Source organism: Erythranthe guttata, chromosome 13 (genome assembly GCF_056151865.1).
Source record: "Erythranthe guttata isolate IM_541 chromosome 13, IM_541, whole genome shotgun sequence".
NCBI lineage: Eukaryota > Viridiplantae > Streptophyta > Magnoliopsida > Lamiales > Phrymaceae > Erythranthe > Erythranthe guttata.
In genome coordinates this window covers 16,349,603-16,373,997 of record NC_142545.1, presented here as the reverse complement: position 1 = coordinate 16,373,997, position 24,395 = coordinate 16,349,603, and the positions used below count along the sequence as shown (strand labels likewise).

At 37.3% G+C, this 24,395-nt stretch overlaps 1 protein-coding gene across 2 annotated transcripts; it reads left to right on the top strand.

Annotated features, from left to right (window-relative positions):
• Positions 1 to 10,083: 10,083 nt before the first annotated feature.
• Positions 10,084 to 13,555, top strand: LOC105968996 (putative GPI-anchored protein At1g61900). 2 transcript variants are annotated; one of them, XM_012993713.2, is made up of 8 exons: positions 10,084 to 10,414; positions 11,313 to 11,492; positions 11,594 to 12,199; positions 12,295 to 12,540; positions 12,667 to 12,678; positions 12,796 to 12,939; positions 13,024 to 13,068; positions 13,162 to 13,555. In XM_012993713.2, exons 1-8 carry the CDS (start codon positions 10,345 to 10,347, stop codon positions 13,230 to 13,232), a joined length of 1,374 nt encoding a protein of 457 aa, XP_012849167.2. In that variant the 5' UTR covers positions 10,084 to 10,344; the 3' UTR covers positions 13,233 to 13,555. The 2 variants fall into 2 exon arrangements, with proteins under 2 accessions (XP_012849167.2, XP_012849166.2); XM_012993712.2 differs by having other exon boundaries at positions 13,021 to 13,068.
• The last annotated feature ends 10,840 nt before the right edge of the window (positions 13,556 to 24,395 follow it).

The following is a 24,395-nucleotide window of genomic DNA, read 5'->3' as shown; positions in this document are numbered from 1 at the left end:
AACAAAAAGTCCACAAAACTTCACTAAATCTCTTGTGCATGTTGAAATTACTTTGAATTTCTTAATTATATTTTTTCGTTAAATTGTTATTAATTATTTTGAACTGATAAATGATGATCGCACCGTGGCAATACACAAAATTTGGATATTTTTACTCCAAATTTTTTTTTTTAAGTGAACTAGGTGGCGGGTATAAACCATCAACCGAACCATTTCGGAATCAAATATTCGGTTGCCAACCATCAACCGACTCACAAAGGTTGGGTCGGCAATGGTTTTCAAATTTGAGCAAAAATGGTTTGACGGTTGGGTCGGCAATGGTTTTCAAATTTGAGCAAAAATGGTTTGACGGTTGGGTCGGTTTTTAGGCTGGTAATCGACCGACCCAACCCAGTCCCAGCCCTACTACTAATGAAGTCATTTTTTAATTTTTTTTTGTAAAATAATCTAATGCAATTCTACATTATTTCAAAAGTCTTAATTTCATAGTTTCTGTACAATTTATTCAATGAATTGTCCGGCAATTTTATTTTTTATTTTTGGTCAAACTATATATGGATTGGTAATTAATAATTAAATATATTAAAAATTAATGGGGTCGGGTGTATTAAATTCAGGAAGACTATGGGTAGGTATAAGCAAAATTCCCAGTTAAATATACAAACCAAGACAAGGAAATTAATTATAAGTCTAAAATTGGCGTCCAATTCATTAATGAAACTTAGTTGGTTTGGTTGTTATCACATGCAATGCAAGCATTATATATATATTATACATATATATTGACCTCCATTATTCATAATTTTGAGAGCCTTGAAATTACATAATTAATTGATATATCATATAAGACCCAACCACTTTTCAAAACATTATCCTTAAATTTGTCGGACCTCTAATTGTTTGTTACTGTATTTGATATTTGATATTTGATATTTAGTAAATTAACTAATATATAATATATTTGGAAAAATGTGTGAATAAGAGAAATTGTTAGAGATGAGATTCAAGACAATTATGTATGAAAATGAGAAAATTCTGTGATGTGTGAAAACCAGACCAAAACACACACAGACACACAAAAACAGTGAAACATATATAAAAAGAGCGAGAGATACGCTAATCACGTGACCTGCATGTGAGTCACGAAACCACAGTGAAGAAAAAAAAGGCAGCACCATGGACTTTAATGCAATGCCCTTATAGCACCTTAGGTGGTTGTAGCCAACTAGCCATATGTTGCATGTATCTATCTATCAATATTGTTTTTATGTGGGTCCCACAAAAAAAAATGACTTAGTTTACCTCGTAAAATTTTACTTGAATTCGATTTTTTTTTTTTTTTAATTTTTTTATCAATATTTTAATTCTAAGTCGAACATGTTTTAAATATCTCGTGTGATTTAAAAGTTATTATACCTGACTAAAAGCATCCGGTATCGATTGACTCATAAAATTTCCCCCGGTTGATGCATCTAAGACCGTTCGTGCATTCTCGTTAATCCCTTGGTAGAAGATGTGGATTTGCCGCCATTGTTCGACTCCATGTGTTGGACACTGCCGCAAAAGAGTTTTAAATCTCTCCCATGCCTCGTATAATTGCTCGCCTTGCTCTTGGACAAAATTATGAATTTCTCGTCGGATTCTTTCGTCCTTCTCTGGTGAGCTGTAAACTTTCATGAAAAGGTTGAGGAGTTGAGACCACGACGAGATAGAGTGGGGGGCTTGGGACATCAACCACTGGCGAGCTCTTCCTTGTAAGGAGTGCTTGAAGAGAATTAATTGTAGCGCCTCTTGGGAAACGCCGTTTTGACGGTGGGAGTTACAGGTATCTAGAAAATTGACAATGTGAAGATGGGGATCTTCACCTGCCAATCCACTAAATAACCCGTTATTTTGGAGCATCGTCAAGAGGCCTTGCTTGATCTCAAAATTGTGCGCCTCAATGGGTGGATATTGGATGCTCGGGCGGAATCCGTCATGAGTCGGGATTATGTAGTCTTGAAGTGCCCGTGGCCTAACTGCTGGCTGTACTGGAAGTTGATGGGGTGGGTCTTGGACTTGGTTTCCGTTGTCCCCGAGTAAATTACCCGCTACGCGTATGCGTTCTTCGTCCTCCATTGTATTGGTTGCGTGTTGACGTCTCCTAGCGGCTCGAAAAGTGCGTTCGATTTCGGGATCAAACGGTTCTCTGGCAAGATCGAGTCTCCTAGGCATACACCGTACCTAAAACAAAAATAAAATAAAACAAAAATTAAATGGGTGAATCGTGAAAATTGTTCAAATCTAGAGCTAGAATAAAATAAATAATTAAAATGTTCCCCGGCAACGGCGCCAAAAACTTGTTGGTCGAAAACCTACACGCAAGTGCACGTATCGTACAAGTAATATAGTGGACAAAAAGTCCGGATATCGAACCCACAGGGAATATTTAATTATCTAATCCTAGACGCTAAATTCTACCAATTATTATCAAGCCCACCCTACACAGTCGACTTTAGAGAGAATTAACTAGATTAAATTAAAAAGCAAATTAAAACGACAAAGCAAGAAAGCAAATTAAACACGAAGATTTATCAGAGTAAACAAGCCTAGGATTTTATTCTTCCCCCTATGTGATTATTACTCCCCCAATTCCTTCAATTATGCAAGCAATTAACCCGGATTATTAACCTGAGATGCTAAAATAATCATAACCCGCTTCCGCGTGTATTACGATTCTAATACTCTAGATTCAATTACTATATTCCTATGCAATTAATTCTAGAACACAGCATTAAGCACAAATCTCAATAATAGCTACCTAAGAGATTAACTATATTCCTATGTTAATACAACAAAGGCTCTTCTACCACAGTTCTAATTATTAACCCGATCTTCCGATTCATGCGATTAACAATAACATAAAAGCGCATAAAGTGGCCAGTTTCATGAACTTAATAAAACAAGAAGAAGAAATAATCCGGAATTAAAACTTGCATAAAATCATAGAATTGGGTTCATAAATCCCACATAGGGTTCCAAATAAAATCCTAGAAATAAGAAATTTAGCTACTCATGATTAAAGGAAAAACACAAATAAAATAAATCATAGACGATAAATCTATGCTTGAAGTCTTCGAATTCTTCGTTATTGCTTTGTTGCTCTTGAAATTGTGTAAAAAGATCCTCAATTGTGTGCTTGGTTTGGTCTTATATAGGGTGAAGAACTTGGGGAAGAAGGCAGTTTCCTTGTGCAATTAAAATCCCTTTACTGCGCAACTTCGGATTCTCGGACGGGGGTCCCACGATTTGCACTAAAACTGGGACGGGGGTCCGAGCTTTAAATCTTCAGAATTTTGATATTTTCACTTTTGACCCATATTTTCGCCAAAATTGCAGTTTTGACCCCATACTTTTCCAATTCTTCAATTTGTACCTAAAATACAATAAATCAACTTTTTAAGCACCAATTATCGTTAAAACACACCAAAAGCTCAAATAAAAAGATACGATAAAGTGTAAAAATATACACTTAACACACCCCCAAACTTGAACTTTTGTTTGTCCTCAAGCAAAATCTACCAATAAGCAAATAACTTAACTATAACATCTCATCACATAGATCAATGATCAACTTCACGTTTTCAGAACTTGTAATTATAATGACAATTCTTAGGCATTCGCAAGCTCAAAATTCAACAACACTTAGTCACTCACCATTACCAAAAACCACAATTCATACAATTGCTTCAAGCATCCAATATTTATAAATTAAAGATAGAAAGAATTTATACTTACATGCATGCTTGACTCCAAATACTCACCAAATTATTCTACTCTACTAATATCGAACATTAAGCTATTGGGATCATTGGGGCTTTGTGGCTTTCAATTGTTAGGCTCTTTGGTTCGAGGTAGGAAATATGGGTATATGTGGCTATTTTTCTTGAATTTAGGTGATTACGCCAAAATTTGAAAGATAGGCGTTTGAAACAATGAATTCACCTTTACGGACTTCAATAAACTCGATTCTCAAAAGTTCAAAAGTCTCCACTTTTGCTTTTGAGACAATGGGTCGAGTTTTCAAAAATAATTCAACAACTAGTCCTTATTTCTCCCTTCTAGTCTCTTCTTCTTCTCTTTTTCTTTTTTTTTTTTTTTTTTTTTTTTTTTTTTTAATTTTTAATATATATATAGAAGCATATATATTTGTCTTTTTTTTTTTCTTTTTTTTTTTTTTTTCGAAGAAGAAGAAGGACCTTATAAAAAATTTCGACCGAACTCCAAGGGGTAATTTTTCAAGAACCTCCACTTTTCTACCTTATACACGTTGGCTAAAAGAAAGAACACATTTTCTCCGAGGCTCAAATCAAGGTTCTAAGGATAATTTCGATAAAAAGGTCGGCTTGAAAGGCTCAAACGGTTCAAAGAAGGCCCAAATCATATCCCAAATCACTCACTACTCAATACTTCGTATCATAAATTTCCTAAGGTGAGTCTTAAAACCGAACATAGCATGATCTAGCACAAATTAATTCCAAATTTAAAATACAAAACATTCAACCAAAGCAATGCACAAAATGTGATTCCTAGCAATAATTCGCTTCGAAGTCCCGTTGAATCGAAAGCTAAACAAACATCAAATCCTTATCACATAAAACAAGCAATTTCATCATCAAACATTGATCATCTCTCATCATCATAAATCATAGATGCATTCGACTCAAGCAATTTTTTTTTTTTTTTTTTTTTTTTTTTATATTCCGGAAAAACGAGAAAAACAATAAAAACGAATAAAACCTAATGCATGCAAACTAAAACAAAAAATAAGCACAAAAACATGTTTTTCACCCCCAAATTATCGAACACCTTGTGGGCGTGCCTTGAAAGAGTAGATTTTGGAGAATTTGGTTTGATTCTCTAGCTTCCTTTTGTGTGTGAGAGTTTGAGAAAAAGAACGAGGAGGGTTTAAGAAATAATGGGGGAGAAAATCTAATTTTTGAAAATTGAAACGCCCCCTATTGAGGTCGGACGGCCGTCCCACGTTTTTGCCTAATTCTCGGACGGCCGTCCGAGAATTTGTCTGCCCTCACTGGTTTGGGGACGGCCGTCCCGGTTTTAAGGCTAAAACTCGGACGGCCGTCCAAGGCTACTTGTTCCTTCTGGTTGTGGGACGGCCGTCCCATTTTTAAGGTATATTTTGGGACGGCCGTCCCAAATACAGTGCTGCAAATTTTTTTTTTTTTTTTTTTTTTTTTTTTCGCGGACAGCCGACTCGACCCTCGATCACGTTTTCGACCCTGAAAAGTAAAATTCAAATAATAAATTAGAATGCATGCTTATGATATTAAAAACGGAACGAAAAAATTTAAGAAAAATACGAAAAACAATAAAACTCGGGTTGCCTCCCGAGAAGCGCTAAGTTTAAAGTCTTCAGCCGGACATTGCTTCGTTATTTTCAAGCAAAAGTGACCGAGGTCACTTGGCATTCTTTACTCGCTTCCCAATACGATTTGAGCCGGCTCCGCTTCACGTTGAATGTACGATTTGAATCGCGCTCCTTTATTTTGACCACCTCATGAGGAAGAATTTCTTGGACAATAAACGGCCGCGACCACTTTGATTTGCGCTTCCTTGGAAATAACCAAAGACGGGATTTGCACAATAACACCAATTGTCCTTTGTGCAATTCCTTTTTGATTTTCTCCTTACGACCACAATAGCTTGACTCATCCTTCTCTCGTGACTTGCTCGAGCCTTTGGGTGGCAACATCTTCCTTGCATTCTCATCATCGTTAAGACCTCGATTCGCATGACTTTCTCTCGGAGGATTTAAAAGTGAGTCCATGAAATAAACTTGCTCCGTCCGATTCCCGTTTCTGCCATCATCCCCTGCACTCAAAGATACTTTCCCATTGTCCAAGTTCAAAACATCAAATTTTTCATGAGTTGTAAAATCCATAAGTTCAATAGAAAAACAATCATTATTATCACATGGATTTTTATTAGCACTAAAAACATTGAATTTGATTGTTTGATCGTGCACAGTCATTGTAAGATCACCACTAGCACAATCAATGAGAGTTTTCGACGTGGCTAAAAACGGTCTCCCTACGATAAGAGGTATCTCCCTATCCTCATCTATATCTAGTATCACGAAATCAACAGGGAAGATAAATTTATTGACTTTCACTAGCACATTCTCTAAAATACCTTTTGGGTAAACTAAAGATCTATCGGCTAATTGAAGAGTTATAGCCGTCGGTTCAATTTCTCCTAACCCAAGATTTTTAAAAGTAGAGTACGGCATAAGATTAATGCTAGCACCTAAATCAATGAGCGATCTAAAATTTTTACCTCCTATAGTACAAGGAACAGTAAACTTACCTGGATCGCCGAGTTTTTGTGGAAGAGGCCGAGTAAGAATTGCACTAATTTGCTCCGTGAGTTGGATCATCTCGTTCCCTTGCAATTTCTTACTTTTCTTCACGAGGTCCTTGAGGAACTTCACCCACTTTGGCATCTTTTGAAGTGCTTCAATGAAAGGAATATTTATGCGAATTTCCTTCAACTTGTCCAAAAATCTTTGATATTCGGCGTCGAGCTTCTTCTTTATAAACTTTTGAGGATAAGGAATTGGAGGGACTTGTGAAGGCACCGTCGATGGTGGCTCGTCATAAGATGATTCTTTTTCCTCATTCTTTTTCGGCTTCTCGATTACCGTGTTTCTCTTCTCTTTTTGTGGGGCTTCCTCCAATTTCTTGCCGTTCCTCAAGGTGACTGCTTGGCACGTCTCGACCTCGATCTTTTTCGTTAGCAATCTTTGTGGATATGGGATTGGCTCGACCCATTCGGCTACAGTGACTTGCGGCTTGACTTGAATTTCTTCCTTTTTCTCGATCTTGACATCGATAGCGTGGCACGTCTCGAACTTTTGCTTTCGAGGATCTTCCGTATTCGATGATAATGCTCCTTGCGGACGGTTCTCTTGATTCAAAGCTAATTGAGCGAGTTGATTCTCCAAATTTCGCAACGAGGCTTGGGTAGCGGTCATGAATTGGGCCAATATCTCATCCGTGTTTGATTTTTGGGCCGGTGGATTGTTGCCTTGATAGCTTTGTTGAGGAGGGGCTTGATTTTGGAATTGACCTTGAGGTCTTTGATATCCTTGGCCTTGTTGATTTCCTCCATATTGCCCTTGTGATCTCCACCCTTGATTTTGGAATTGGCGAGGCGCATTGTTGACGTAGTTGAGCGACTCCACATCTTGTTGGCATTGGAGCGTGTAATGATTTCCACCGCAAATTTCACAACATGGAGAATCGATTGCTTGGACTTGTTGTGGTGGACTTGCTTTGATGTGTTGTAGAAGGAGTTGATTTTGTTGAGCAATTTGGGTCACTTGAGCTTGAAGGGCCGTAATTGCATCTAACTCCAACACTCCGGGAACTTTCTTGGCTCCACTAACCGTCCTCTCGCTTGACTTGGCAAACCGATTTTGAGCAATTTGATCCAACATGATAAAAGCATCCGGTATCGATTGACTCATAAAATTTCCCCCGGTTGATGCATCTAAGACCGTTCGTGCATTCTCGTTAATCCCTTGGTAGAAGATGTGGATTTGCCGCCATTGTTCGACTCCATGTGTTGGACACTGCCGCAAAAGAGTTTTAAATCTCTCCCATGCCTCGTATAATTGCTCGCCTTGCTCTTGGACAAAATTATGAATTTCTCGTCGGATTCTTTCGTCCTTCTCTGGTGAGCTGTAAACTTTCATGAAAAGGTTGAGGAGTTGAGACCACGACGAGATAGAGTGGGGGGCTTGGGACATCAACCACTGGCGAGCTCTTCCTTGTAAGGAGTGCTTGAAGAGAATTAATTGTAGCGCCTCTTGGGAAACGCCGTTTTGACGGTGGGAGTTACAGGTATCTAGAAAATTGACAATGTGAAGATGGGGATCTTCACCTGCCAATCCACTAAATAACCCGTTATTTTGGAGCATCGTCAAGAGGCCTTGCTTGATCTCAAAATTGTGCGCCTCAATGGGTGGATATTGGATGCTCGGGCGGAATCCGTCATGAGTCGGGATTATGTAGTCTTGAAGTGCCCGTGGCCTAACTGCTGGCTGTACTGGAAGTTGATGGGGTGGGTCTTGGACTTGGTTTCCGTTGTCCCCGAGTAAATTACCCGCTGCGCGTATGCGTTCTTCGTCCTCCATTGTATTGGTTGCGTGTTGACGTCTCCTAGCGGCTCGAAAAGTGCGTTCGATTTCGGGATCAAACGGTTCTCTGGCAAGATCGAGTCTCCTAGGCATACACCGTACCTAAAACAAAAATAAAATAAAACAAAAATTAAATGGGTGAATCGTGAAAATTGTTCAAATCTAGAGCTAGAATAAAATAAATAATTAAAATGTTCCCCGGCAACGGCGCCAAAAACTTGTTGGTCGAAAACCTACACGCAAGTGCACGTATCGTACAAGTAATATAGTGGACAAAAAGTCCGGATATCGAACCCACAGGGAATATTTAATTATCTAATCCTAGACGCTAAATTCTACCAATTATTATCAAGCCCACCCTACACAGTCGACTTTAGAGAGAATTAACTAGATTAAATTAAAAAGCAAATTAAAACGACAAAGCAAGAAAGCAAATTAAACACGAAGATTTATCAGAGTAAACAAGCCTAGGATTTTATTCTTCCCCCTATGTGATTATTACTCCCCCAATTCCTTCAATTATGCAAGCAATTAACCCGGATTATTAACCTGAGATGCTAAAATAATCATAACCCGCTTCCGCGTGTATTACGATTCTAATACTCTAGATTCAATTACTATATTCCTATGCAATTAATTCTAGAACACAGCATTAAGCACAAATCTCAATAATAGCTACCTAAGAGATTAACTATATTCCTATGTTAATACAACAAAGGCTCTTCTACCACAGTTCTAATTATTAACCCGATCTTCCGATTCATGCGATTAACAATAACATAAAAGCGCATAAAGTGGCCAGTTTCATGAACTTAATAAAACAAGAAGAAGAAATAATCCGGAATTAAAACTTGCATAAAATCATAGAATTGGGTTCATAAATCCCACATAGGGTTCCAAATAAAATCCTAGAAATAAGAAATTTAGCTACTCATGATTAAAGGAAAAACACAAATAAAATAAATCATAGACGATAAATCTATGCTTGAAGTCTTCGAATTCTTCGTTATTGCTTTGTTGCTCTTGAAATTGTGTAAAAAGATCCTCAATTGTGTGCTTGGTTTGGTCTTATATAGGGTGAAGAACTTGGGGAAGAAGGCAGTTTCCTTGTGCAATTAAAATCCCTTTACTGCGCAACTTCGGATTCTCGGACGGGGGTCCCACGATTTGCACTAAAACTGGGACGGGGGTCCGAGCTTTAAATCTTCAGAATTTTGATATTTTCACTTTTGACCCATATTTTCGCCAAAATTGCAGTTTTGACCCCATACTTTTCCAATTCTTCAATTTGTACCTAAAATACAATAAATCAACTTTTTAAGCACCAATTATCGTTAAAACACACCAAAAGCTCAAATAAAAAGATACGATAAAGTGTAAAAATATACACTTAACAATAGCAATAAACAGACCTTTTATTTCCAAACACCTGAACAACTTATAAAAACAAAAAGTAACTTATAAGCTACATATCCAAACACCTTAAAAAATAATTTTTAAAATAAGATCTAACAGCTTATCAGCTCCGAAAACATCTTATCAGATGTAGGAGCTTATAAGATGTTTTAAATAAGCTTAGCCAAACGGGCTCTTAGTTTACCTCTTAAAATTTTACTTGAATTCGATTTTTTTTTTTTTTTTAATTTTTTTATCAATATTTTAATTCTAAGTCGAACATGTTTTAAATATCTCGTGTGATTTAAAAGTTATTATACCTGACTAAATTTACCCACCTTATATTTGTTTTTTGAGTTCCACACCAAGAATCAAAATATAAAAATATATATATTTAATTCCCTTATACAATATAAAAAAATAAAATAAAAAATATATATATATATATATTTTATATTTAATGAGTGGGCCCAGTTCATAAAATATGTACAGCTAATGTAGAATTACTGCTTTTGTCCCCACTCAACTTAAGCAGCTCATTCATGGCTGCCCCAACCCTCTTCATCTCTACCCACATCCCTCTCTTTACTCTTCTTCTCAATTTCCCCCCCGAATCTTTTCTTTTTTCTTCCTTGAGCTCCAATTCCAATTCTCCTTCGTAAAATTCTCTTACATTTCTTTTTTCTGCTTCTTCAATTTCGCTGCATTGTTTGCTAATTTCATTTCTCTGGTGCTGGAAGCAAGCTGGAATGGCGGGAGGCCCGGCCCGAATTTTCAGTCTATTTGCTCTAATTGAGCTCATGCTTCTTCTTCTTCTCTGTGAGTATTTATTTATATACAGCTCCTTTTCTTTTTAAAAAAATAGTTAAAAAAAATAAAAAATTGGTCATGGTGCTCTTGAAAATGCTTGAATTCTCAAGAATTTTACTGGGTTTTTATCTGTGATTAATGATTAGGGTTTTTTTAGGGTAAAATTCATTTTTTTTTTCAAGATTAGATTTTTAGAATGTTGTTGTCCTAAAGGCTTGAGTTGATTTATATATTAAATTTTGTTTATTTGGTCTGTGGATTCTGCGTTAATTACTGCATTGGTTGTCTCTAATCTTAAACTGCAATCAAATCTTAACAATTTACTTAGAGATAATATAATTCCATATCGGTTCTTTCGTGCGTGCTTACGGCATCTCTCTATCCCGAGTTTTACCCATTCGGATTGTGTCGATTTCTGCTAGGATAAGAACACTTTAGGGTTTTGAATTGGGGATTTCATTAATGACTCTTCTTTTTAGTCTCCAGGGTCATCTAATTAATTATCTTGATATTTCATATACTAATCGATAATTTAATTGCATTGGCTAATCTTGCATTGATTATATCTTTTAACCATTTCTGCCTTCATCATGAAGATAGATAATCCTTCAGTCACAGTCCTCTGATAATCGACTTAATTTACAGCAATCGAGTGTACGCATGAAGACTTTTATAATTCCGTTAAAACTCTTTCATTAGCATTACGTCTTTGCAACGAATATTTCGACAATTTAAATTTGAATATCACGATTTCCGGCTAGAACCAATGATAGCCAATAAAATTATCCCCCTTTTTTTTTGTCGTTATACGACAACTTTAAGGAAAGAAAATGCCAACTAAGTCCGGTGAATTCTCCGAGATATTTTGAGTTAATTCATTTATGTCGGATACTTGCTACATTTACAGGTACACACCAATCATTTTGCGTCTCAACGACGAATTCCAAGAGTTCGATACACGCAGACAAAAAAGCAGACGTACTTCTACCGTACACTTCTCCAACCGCATCGCCTCAGCCCTTTCTCCCTCTTCTCGCACCATCTCCATTAACTCCCTTCACAAACAGCACAATCCCCCAATTATCCGGTTCGTCTTTATTTATTTTATTTTTTTAAAAAAATTATCCATATATACGTCAAATCCACGTCATCGCATTAATTTCAAATTCCCGTTTTTTTTTTCCACAGGACTATGCGTGCTGAACTTCACTTCCTCCACAAACATGCTGACGGTGACATCAACCGATTGCATGGCGGCATTCGCACCACTCTTGGCAAACGTAGTGTGCTGTCCACAAGTCGAGGCTACTTTGGTCATTCTCATCGGCCAATCCAGTAAATACACAAACACCCTTTCTCTAAATGGGACCACAGCAACCCACTGCCTTTCCGATTTCGAGCAGATTCTCGTGGGCCAGGGTGCAAATGACAGCCTGTCAAAGATATGCTCTGTCCATTCTTCGAATCTAACGGAAGGTTCTTGCCCAGTCAGCGATGTTTCCGAGTTCGAGAGCACAGTAGATTCGTCCAACCTTCTCGCTGCATGCGAGAAGATTGATATTGTCAATGAATGCTGCCAGCAAATCTGTCAGAATGCTATTCTAGAAGCTTCTAGAAAGCTCGCTCAGAAGGCTTACAATCTCTTGACCCTCGGTGAGACCCACGCGCTTTCAGATCATTCGAGTAGGATTAATGACTGCAAAAGCGTCGTGCTGAGGTGGCTCGCGAGTAAACTCGAGCCTTCTCGCGCCAAAGAAGTTCTTCGAGGGCTGTCCAATTGCGGAATTAATAAAGGTGAGATTTTTAATACAAAAAAAAAGTTATAGCATATGATTTGTTTCGGTATTGTTTGGATGTTTTTAACTGAAAAAAAATATCGTTTTCTTCAGTGTGTCCTCTGAAGTTTCCGAATTTGGACCGTGTAATAAAAGGGTGTGGCGGTGGAATAAGTAATCGTACGGAGTGTTGCGGTTCTTTGGAGAGTTACGTTTCTCACTTGCAGAGGCAGAGCTTCGTGACGAATTTGCAAGCTTTGAATTGTGCTGCGTTGCTCGGAGTGAAATTGAGGAGAGCGAATATTACTGAAAATGTGTACAGCCAGTGCCGTGTTAGTCTCAAGGATTTCTCTCTTCAAGGTTAGTTTGGTCTTTTGCCACTTATCTAATGAAATATCCATTTTTCGAGGTGGAAAATCGAGTTAACACGAAGCTAATGGTTTTGTTGTTTTTGTCATGCTGGTCTCGTCTCGCAATCTGGTCCAGTTGGTGCTCAGGGTAATTTTCTTAAATATTTTGTGCTTTAAAATATTTTCTTATCATCGGATTATATATGATGTTTACTTGGTTTATATTGAATATATATGTTTTTTTATTATTAATTTGGGAGAATAGAATCGGGATGCCTATTACCGAGCTTGCCATCGGATGTAGTGTTCGACCGAACAACAGGTGTCAGCTTCGTCTGTGATTTGAATGATAATATTCCAGCTCCTTGGCCTGCTTCCTCTCAGTTACCACCTTCATCATGCAACAAAAGTATGGACAATTATTTTTATTTTATTTTTATTTTTTTCCGAATTATTACTTACAAACATAATAAACCTTTTTTTCTTGCAGCAGCTGTCAAAATTCCTGCCCTTCCTGCAGTAGCTTCTGGTCAAACCAGTAAGTTCCGGATTTTTTTTTATTACTATTATTATTTATTTATTTTTTGCACTCTTATTTCACTTTTTTTATATATATTTTTTTTAATTACAGGTTTCGACAGCTCAGACATGAACTCGTTTCTGTATTTAACGGTGTTAGCTGCTCTCTCGATTCTCATTTAGCTTTCACTAGAACGATTCGACTTTTGATTGATGGAATTAGTAGAGATTTGCTAAAAAACATGGGAGTCCATTACATCAAAAGCAAAATGGTCAACGTTCGAGCTAGGTGGGCCCCACCTGCATTCAGGTCCGGCCAGTTACTCATGCCTCAAATTTACTCCGGTGACTATTTTATGGTTTAGATTTCTTATAGTTTTACCATATATATTATATATAATTCTTGTGTGCTTGTGTAATAAGATTTTTTTGTAAAGGATGAGGAAATATAATTCATGTAAGAATCTATAAAATTTATATATTACCATGTATATTTTTAGTTTGGATTTCTAAGGAGCAATGGATTTTCTTGCCCTAATGAAAACATAGACCTATTGTGATGATGTAATAAGAGAGAATTAATTCTTAATAATAATAATATAATTTAAGCAACAAGGGTAAAAATAAGAAAAATTGAATTTATGCAAATATAAATATATATTTTTTAATTTCTAAAACGACAAATAATATGGAATTAGGCTTCAGGGGGTACGTAGATACGGCCACGGCACTTGCATCTCCATACTTCTGGGTAGAAATTCTCATCGGTACCGACAGCACCTGGCGGATGATAACGAACAAGAACCTGCGTACACGGCTCGCAGCCCTCGCAGACACCCTGGCAACTCGGCGGCTCCGACGAGTCAACCACAGTCAACTCAGCTTCTTTTCCTGAAGCACTCTGCTGCTGCCACGTGCCTTCTTGCATGTGGTCACTAATATTCGACCCACAAACTACAAAACCAATGTAGAATGCGGTCAAACAGATGAAACACAGAAGCTTCTTCATCGTACAGATCAAAATGATTTTTAATTTTTAATTTCTTTTTAGTTGTGGGGATGTATAATATATATAATAAATAGTAATGGGGAGATTAAAGGTTGTAATGACGAGAATAAATCGTGTTTCCTTAGCAATTTTAGGGAAGGGAATATTGATGTTTCCAATGAAAATCATTTAGTAGATTTTGTAGTTCTAAACCAAGGAATTAAGATATACACATTGAAAGAAAATAATCTATAAAGTACGTTTTTATCGAGTCGAGATCGAAGATATTATTATTTATTATTCAAACAAGATTATTAATTTATCGAGTATTAATTTATTAAGATCCTGTAATGCACTTGAATTGTACTTAAATATGAAATTTTGGATTTGGCAAATAATTTTAAATTATTTTAAAAACGTAAAATTTTGGAATCCATCACATACTCGAAGGCCCATTAGTGTTTCTAACGGGCCGTTGAGTTACTATGATTTACATTCCCCCATCACATACTTGTCGGCCCAAAGGATGAGGGCGAAAAATTTCGCCTTTTTTAGTACAAATTCTAAATTTTATAGATATCTAAAAAAAGCCCATTCCCGTAATTCCGGGCCCAAAGGCCCATTAGTGTCTCTAATGTTATCAATAATCATTGTAATTTTGTGCGTTTTGCTAGTGGCTGACTGTTATATTTTCATATTTTGCTAAAAAAAATTCGGGCAACTTTGTTAGGAAGTTTAGATAGAAAATAGTCATTTTAGATTAAAAATAATTTATTATTCTCTAATTCACTTGTCTTCAAAATCACATCCACTCTGAAAGAATTTATGGTCCCGAATTCGTTTTATACAGAGGTGTTGTCTAAAGTGTTATGACACTTGAACAAACATGCAGCGGAAATAAAGAGAACAATACTCAGAATTAAAAAAATGTTCACAAGTAAAGACTTGTGAACTTGCCCTTTACAGGACGAAAAATATATTAAAAACAGTATTCTAAGAATACAAACAGAAGAGTGCGAAAACTTCTTCCTTATGAGTAAATCTTTTTCAAGATCACTCTTACAACCAAATCTAGATACTAAAAGAAAAATATTAAAAATTCTAGATTTCAAAGAATGTACTCATAAAGAGTACGTACAACAGATCCTAGAAAACACACTAAAATTCTCGAGATTAAAACTTCAGCTCTATTTTTGTTTCCTCGAAATCTGTCCGAATCTTGAGTCTTGAGTTGGGTATTTATAGACTTGCCAAGCTTCCACTTCTCAGCCCATGATCTGCAAGAAAACCAACCACAAGAGCACTCAAGATAATGGGTTAGTGGGTTAGTTTGGAAGTTAAGATAAATTCCATAATTAAATCCACTAAGCACTACTTAACCCCACTTAGCCCACTAACTAAGATTTAGTTTAGAGTTAAGAAAAGTTAAAAACACATTGTGAAATTAAATCACGTGTTTCAAACTCCCCCTTTTTAACTTTCTGATCAAAACTAAATCGTAGTCAAAGACTCCCCCTGAGATATTGCTTGAACTCCCCCTGAATTTGATACCATTTGAAAAACATAGAAAAAATAAATTAAAACCAAATTCAGCAAGATAGTTCAACAAAAGAAATAACCAAAGTGCAGTCCTAAACAAAAGTTCAGAGGGAAAATAAACAAAACACAAACAAAAACAGAATATTGTTTATGAAAACAATCTAAAGTAAAATATCCAGAGTCTCCAAGGTCTCCTCAGTATCAGCTGCTGCTCCTCCATCACTAGAACCAGCTGCTGCTCCTCCATCACTAGAACCACTGCTTTCTTCTTGAGCTTCACTCTCTTTCTCTGCTTCCTCTACATTGACTCCTTGCTCTCTGCCTCTAGCATCCAAAGGGTGAGATGTTCCTTCTTCAGCTTCATGATCTTTTTCTCCCCCTTTTTGATCAGAAAGAGCCTTCTGAATCAGCTCCACCATGGACTGATGATAGGTAATCTGAGCTAGAGAATGAGTAAGTTGCTGCAATAGAAGATCTCTAGGAACAGACACAAGAAGGTTAGAAGTGTTGTCAACATGAGGTGCAACACCCTCAGTACCAATGTTATTTTGACCTGATTCAGTTGAGAGAAAATTATCTCCATTCCAGGGAAGATCTTGAACATGAGGGGCTCTCAGAAAATTTTGAGAAACAGTGATCATGCCTTGTGGAGTGTGAAGATATTCTGAGTCATCTTGGCCCAATTTTTGAGAGAGTAAGATGGAATAGATGAGAGAAGGATAGGGGAGGTGAGTGGAGGGTGAAATTTTCTGGGCAAGATGACCAATAGTATCAAAGAACAGTTTGCCAAAATCCACTGGTAAACCCATCCCCAATTTGTACATGAGTACAGCATGAGGCTTAGTTACCACAGAGACATTTTTGGATGGAATCCAATTAGTCACTGTGAGTCTAAACAGGACAGAGTAGAAAGCAGTGAGTTGAGACACTTGGAATTTTCTTGGGTGTGCAGGCCAATTTTTTAAACGGTTTCCAGAAATAACTTTGCAAATCTCAGTAAAATCACCATAATTATCCTCATCAATCACAGTAGGAGTTTGTAAATGAGAGTTGATAATTTTGGGAGAAAAAGAAAAGATGGCATTGCGCACAAAAACTTTGCCAAAGTTTGGAGAGTTTTTCTTTAAAAAAAGAAGTTTACAAATTTGCATAAAATTCCTTCACAACCAAGGGATCATAAGAGCAGGCAATCTCAACTAGGTTAAGAATTTTTCTTTGGTGAAGAAATGCAGTTATCCTATGCCTATCAAATTCTTCCTTAGAAATTTTCTTTTCCTCAATGAATTGACAATTCATGATTTGAGGACTCAACAGTGAATCAGATTCAAAATAAAAATGAGGACTGAAGGCATTGGTTACCTCAAAAGGGGTTGACAAATTCTTCCCATCCAAGTCTGGTTCTTCTTCTTCTGAGAAATCATCATCTTCTGAATCTTCAAGCTCATCAGGGACATATGCTGGTTCAGGTGATGCAGCAGGTGGGGCAACACCTTCTTCCTGCTGAGAAGAGTCTTCAGAGGATTCACTGTCAGAATCAGAAGAGGACAAGTTTTTGCGAAAAGTAGCTAGTGGAACCTCCCAACTGTCTTCACTTTTCTCTGATTCTTCAGCCTGAGGAGGAGTTGCATCTGCTTGAACTGCTGCTTCTGCCAGAGTTACCAGAGGATCTCCATGAGGTGCTGATGGAGTTTCTTCTGTAGTGGTGAAGTCTTGAGCATCCACATATGGAATATCTACATGCTCTGCTGATGACATTCCAGAGAAATCAGGCATTTCTTCATCCTGATAAGGGCCAGCATCCTCAGCAGCATTCTGAGGAGCATTTTCTGAAACAGTAGGTGCAGCAGCATCTTCTGTAGCATGTGCAGCAACACCTTCAGAAACAGGTACAGCAGCATCTTCTGGAGCATGTGCAGCAACACCTTCAGAAACAGGTGCAGCAGCATCTTCTGGAGCAGAATGTTGAGAGGCTGCTGTTGCCATGCTGGGCTGTGATGTCTCCCCCTGAGTTGATGCTGGGGAAGGTGAGTTGTTGGATGATGACTCGGAGGAACTGGAGGACAAGGCTTGAGCCTGTGGTGCAGCAAATGTAGGGTCTCCTTCTTCATCATCAGTTTCTTCATCCACCAAATGAAGACCTCTTGGTGGATTTGACCTAACAGGAGTGCGGCCACCTCTGCCTCCTCTTCTTCCACCTCTGCTTCCTCTCCGGGGAGAGTTTTCTATTCTCCGGCGTTGTGGCACCGCAGTATTCAGATCTGGGAAGGGGTTTGTGCGCTTGGACCGGCGCGTTGGAAACCTTCCGGCGGTGGAAGAGGGACCCACAAAATCAAAATTATCTGGGTCAATCGGGTTCAGCTCATCTCCGGGCTCAATGTAGCTGATTGGAACAGCTTCAAAGTTGATTGGATGAACGATGATGGCCAGATTTGGGTCTGCTGGTACAGGTGCTGCAGCATCGTTGTGGACATCATCATCGGCGGCTGGAGGAGGATTTCTAGGTGGGGATGCCATGATACAGTAGATAAAGGAAAATAGCTTCTTTGTGCTTTTGATTTTTGAGTGTGAATTTTTGAGAAAATAAGCACGAAATTTATAAGCCCTAATTTTGCTGAAGAGAGAAAGAAAAAAATTGAAGTGGAGAAGGTGAAGAAGTGGTGTGCGTTTTTCTTGGGGAGAGTGTGATTAAGGAGAATAAAATTTCCTTGGCAGTTTAAAGAAGAAACGTGACACATGGCACAATAAGGAGTGGACTTAGTGGAAAATAAGGAATTAACCCATGTACCCATGACCCATATAAATAGGGATAATTCAACAAAAATAAATAAAAAAAATAAAACTGTAGCACTCATGAAATATTCACAAAAATAGAAAAACTCATTTATTAATGATTAATAGTGAGAAAAATTTGCTGACAGGCATAGATACAATTATATATATATATATATATTTATTATAATTTTTTTTTTTTTTTTTTTTTTTTTTTTTTTTTTTTTTTATAATATATATATATATATATATAAACTCTTATTTTCAAGTCAAACAATTCACATGGAACATGATCAAGTGTTCAGTTTGAAGGTTCCTCAGTTACTAAGATATGACTATCAAAATAGAGGAGTTTGACTTATGTGAGTGTAATTATTGGCTAAATGTTTACATGAAGCATGATCACGTTTCACGGTGAAAGACTTCCAGTTACTGATTTAGAAAATAATACATCACAGTGAAGTCATTATTTAATGAAGCTAATGCTTCAGTAAATTGTGTTGCAGCTTAAGATATTTGATGAGGTGCTGCAACACGTTCCAGGACATGTTTATTGAGTACACATCCCGAGAGATTTTCTGAGTTTTGAAAACCTCTCATAATCTAATGCCTTTGTAAAGATGTCAGCCAGCTGATCTTCTGTAGGAATGTACTTTAAGCACACAATATTTTTCTCAACTATATCACGAATAAAATGATGTTTAATATCTATGTGTTTAGTTCGTGAGTGTTGAACAGGATTTTTTGAAATGTCAATAGCACTTGAATTATCACAATATATGGTCAGGGTATCACTGGCTAACCCATAATCCCCCAACATTTGTTTCATCCAAATTAGTTGACCACAGCACCCTCCAGCAGCTACATATTCTGATTCAGCTGTTGAGAGAGATACACAGTTTTGCTTTCTACTAAACCAAGAAACTAGATTATTCCCCAGAAAGAAACATGCACCTGAGGTGCTTTTTCTGTCACTAATATCCCCAGCCCAATCAGAATCACTAAAGCCTATCAAGTTTGTATTTGTGTCTTTGAAAAACTGAATCCCTAAGTCTACTGTACCTGCAACATACCTAATAATCCTCTTCACAGCTTTAAGATGAGTGACCTTGGGATTAGCTTGATATCTGGCACACACACAAACACTAAACATAATATCAGGCCTGCTTGCTGTTAGATACAGAAGGCTTCCAATCATGCTTCTGTAGAGAGTGCTGTCGACATCTTCTGCAACATCATCCTTAGACAGTTTTTGGCTGGAACCCATTGGAGTTTTCATGTGCTTGGCTGATTCCAACTCAAACCTTTTGACCAGATTGAGAGCATATTTCTTTTGATTCACAAACATTCCTTCACCTGTCTGTTTGATTTGGAGTCCTAAGAAGTAATTCAACTCCCCTACCATACTCATTTCAAAAGTGTGAGACATAGAATCTACAAAAGACTGCAAAAGGTTAGCACAAGTAGAGCCAAAAACAATGTCATCAACATATATCTGAACAATAATGATATGATTATTAGTTCTTCTAACAAACAAGGTTCTGTCTGCCTCCCCTCTTTTGAACTGTATTTCAAGTAAGAAGTCAGTGAGTCTTTGATACCAAGCTCTAGGAGCTTGTTTAAGACCATACAGTGCCTTCTTAAGCTTGAAAACATGATTAGGTTTGGCAGAATCTTCAAAACCCTTTGGCTGTTCTACATATGCTTCTTCATTTAAAACTCCATTCAGAAATGCACTTTTGATATCCATCTGATACAGTTTGATTTTAAGAAAGCAGGCTATAGCAAGAAGTAATCTAATAGATTCAATTCTAGCTACTGGAGCAAAGGTCTCATCAAAGTCTATACCCTCAATTTGAGTGTATCCTTGTGCTACTAACCTAGCCTTGTTTCTAACAACTGTACCTTTTTCATCAGTTTTGTTCTTGTAGATCCACTTAGTTCATATCACATTTACATGGCTTGGTCTGGGAACTAAGTACCAAACATCATTCCTGATGAATTGATTCAATTCTTCATGCATTGCATTGACCCAGAATTCATCCTTCAGAGCTTCTGCAATATTCCTTGGTTCCACTGAAGACACAAAACAAGTGGTTCCAGTTAGTGCACATTCAGAAGATAAATTTGCAAATCTTACCATATCTCTGTAGTTTACTCTCTCTTTTCTCCTTGTCCTCATTCCATCAAAGATATCTCCCACTACTTGAGTAGACGGGTGATTTTTCTGAATTCTACTTGAGGGTTCCTTTCTGCAGACATCAAAGATTGGCTGCAATTCAGTCTCTGTAGGATGTGTTGAGTCAGATGTGGTGACACTTGGCTCAACACCTTCTTCTCTTAAGACTGGACTGTTTGTGTCTGGGCTCTCTGTGGTAGAAGTGTCTTCCTCTGTTGTTTCTCTTTCAGCAATTAAGTCATCAACTTCATCTTCAGCTGTTTTACTGCGGAGATCAGCAAAGTCATCAAATACCACATTTACAGATTCAATAATGGTTCGAGTTCTTAGATTATATACTCTATAAGCATGACTGTTATTAGAGTATCCCATAAATAAACTCAAATCACTTTTTGAATCAAACTTAGCTAGATGATCTCTATCATTTAGAACATAGCAGACACATCCAAACACATGCATGTATTTTAGATTAGGTTTCTTACCATAAAGAATTTCATATGAAGTCATCATAGATCCTAATCTTAGGTACACACGGTTTGAGATGTGACAGGCTGTGTTGACAGCCTCAGCCCAAAACCTCTTAGACAGATTTTTTGCACTCATCATCACCCTAGCCATTTCCTGGATGGTTCTGTTTTTTCTTTCAGCAATGCCATTTTGCTGAGGAGTTTTTGGAGCAGAAAATTCATGCTTTATACCCTTTTTATTACAAAATGCAACAAATAAAGCATTCTCAAATTCTTTTCCATGATCAGATCTTATCCTACGAATAGAAACTTGAAATTGAGTTTTAACAAACCTATACAAATTTCTGAATACATCAAAAGTGTCTGATTTTTCTCTTAAAAAGTACACCCAAGTATATCTTGAAAAATCATCAACACACACAAAGACATATTTTTTACCACCTAGGCTTTCTACCTCTATAGGACCCATAAGATCCATATGTACTAGTTCAAAACAAATAGTGGTACCAACGTGTTGCAACACTTTGTGTGGTACTCTGGTTTGTTTTCCCTTCTGGCACATTCCACATATAGGAATATCCTTGATCTTGAGATCTGGTACTCCTCTTATAGCATTGTACTTGTTGAGCAGCTTCAGATTCTTGAAATTTGTGTGGCCTAGTTTCTGGTGCCACAGCTCTACTTCACTTACTCTTGAGCTCTTGCATGAGATGGTGTCACCTGTTTGATAGCAATTATCCATTGATCTGGAACCTGTAAGTACACAATGATTTTGATTATCAAACACAGAACAACAGTATTTATCAAATTCTACACGTAGATCATCATCACACAATTGACTGATACTGATGAGGTTTGACCCCAATCCTTCAACATGTAAAACATTTGAGAGTTTTGGAAGCCCCTCAATACTGAGTGTTCCACGTCCAACCACTTTGCCTTTAGCTCCTCCTCCATAGGTTACACGTCCTCCATTAAGTGTGTGGTAGTTTGATAGAAATTCCTTTGTTCCAGTCATGTGCCTAGAGCATCCACTATCAAAGTACCATGAACCTGAAATGTTAGCATTTAAAGAGGTGTATACTGCTTTGCACAAAAGTTTACCTTTGGGAGTCCATATTTTACACTCCTTTTTGGTAGATTCTACCTTTTTCTTTGAGGTGTTCCTTGAGGTGTTGTGGATTATTTTATACAACATTTTGTCACTGCTGAGTTTTTCACAAAATGGACGAATGTGTCCTGGTGAGAAACAATAATGACAAATATAACCTCTTATTCTGGAATCTGGAGTGGTGACTGTGGACTTCCTGCAATCCTTTCTGTTTGCACCCTTTTCTTTTACAAAGACAATTTCTTTCTTCTTAACTGGCTTCATTTGTTTTTTGAACCCTAGCCCTTCATGTTTGTAGTGCTTTTCCATTGACACAATCTCTTCGAGTTTAGTTGTGCCAGTGTTCATCCTCTTGATTGCTAGAGTTGCCTTTTTGAGTTCTTCTTTCACTTTTGCCAGTTCAAGATCCTTCTTGGTGATTCCAACCTCTAAATGTGTGATTGTTTCTTTGAGGGAGGAATTTTCCTTGTTGGCTGCATCTAGAGCTTGAGTCTTCTTCTCCAAATTTCTGATCAGCTTCTTACACATTTCTTCATCATCACTGACTGCTTCATTACTGGATTCTGCTGCATTCACAGAAATAGAGTTTAAACATGTATAATGATCAGTATTTAACTCACAAACTGAAAGTGTTTCAGAAAGTGTTGCAGCATCCAGAGAGACTCCTTGGGATTCTGTTTCAGAGAAACTTTCAGTGAGATATCTGACAGAAAGAGCTTGTTTAGAGGATTGCTGTTCCTCTGTCTGTTCAGGTTGTTCTTCCTCCTCATCACTGACAGCACAAATCAAACTCATTCCTCTCCTTCTCAAGGTATTTGCACATTCGTTAGCATAATGTCCAAATCCTGAACAAGCCCTGCATTTAATATGATCTAAGTTAGGTGGTTCAGAATTTGAACGATTAAAAGAAGAATTTTTTAAATTGTTTTGAGAAGGTGTTTGAGAAAATGTTCTCTGTGGAATTGATCTGTTCCGGGGCTGAGTTTGTCGATTTTGTGGAGACCCTTCTGGAAATAACTGTCTGGGCTTGATTCCACTTCGTCTGTTCGCCCTATTGAACTTCTGAATCTGAAATGCCACATTGTTAAGGCATTCTTCTGCATCATCATCAAATTCCGGAGCAACATCTTCCTTTTCTAATTCTGCCTGGAGTGCATTTGAGATAGCCTTTCCTTTCTCCTTTCTTTGATCTTCGAAGTTCATTTCTCTGGACTTGAGACTACCAATTAACTCGTCCAGCCGTAGAGATGATGTATCTTTAGCCTCCTCAATAGCAGTAACTGTCATGCTGAACCTTTCTGGAAGAGTTCTCAATACCTTATTCACTAGTGTCTCGTTGCTCAAGGGACCACCTAAGGATTGAAATTCATTAGCCAAATCAATCAACTTCTCATTGTACTGAGAAATTGTTTCAGTTTCCTCCATTCTCAGTCTCTCAAATTTGGAAGAGAGTAATCTGAGCTTGGTTCTTTTGACACTATCTGATCCCTCACAATGTAGCTGAAGAATTTCCCAAGCATCCTTTGCAGAAGTGCATACAGAGATTAATTTAAACATTGTTAAATCTACTGAATTAAAAATTGCATTTAACGCCTTTGAGTTTTGGTTAGCATTTGATAGATCGTCTGGTGTCCACCGTAATTCTGGAGTTGGAAAAACATCTCCGTCCACATCTGTGATAGTTGGTGGCTTCCATCCAGTGAGAATAGATCTCCATGCTCTCTCATCAATAGCTTTGATGTACGCCCTCATCTTGACTTTCCAGTAGGTGTAGTTCGTGCCATCAAGTACAGGAGGTCGCATAGAAGCAGTCATCTGAGTATCCATCACGAATTCGTTTCTGTAAAGAAAATAGGAACAAACACTTAGTATAATACGTCAAGTGTTGGCTCTTGATGCCAATTGAAAGAATTTATGGTCCCGAATTCGTTTTATACAGAGGTGTTGTCTAAAGTGTTATGACACTTGAACAAACATGCAGCGGAAATAAAGAGAACAATACTCAGAATTAAAAAAATGTTCACAAGTAAAGACTTGTGAACTTGCCCTTTACAGGACGAAAAATATATTAAAAACAGTATTCTAAGAATACAAACAGAAGAGTGCGAAAACTTCTTCCTTATGAGTAAATCTTTTTCAAGATCACTCTTACAACCAAATCTAGATACTAAAAGAAAAATATTAAAAATTCTAGATTTCAAAGAATGTACTCATAAAGAGTACGTACAACAGATCCTAGAAAACACACTAAAATTCTCGAGATTAAAACTTCAGCTCTATTTTTGTTTCCTCG

Coding starts and splice junctions, on each gene's coding strand:
- LOC105968996 (XM_012993712.2), top strand. CDS start 10,345: ATGGCGGGAGGCCCGGCCCGAATTTTCAGTCTATTTGCTCTAATTGAG. Junction 12,200..12,294: donor CAATTGCGGAATTAATAAAG/GTGAGATTTTTA, acceptor CGTTTTCTTCAG/TGTGTCCTCTGAAGTTTCCG. Junction 12,940..13,020: donor ACCTTCATCATGCAACAAAA/GTATGGACAATT, acceptor TTTTTCTTGCAG/CAGCTGTCAAAATTCCTGCC.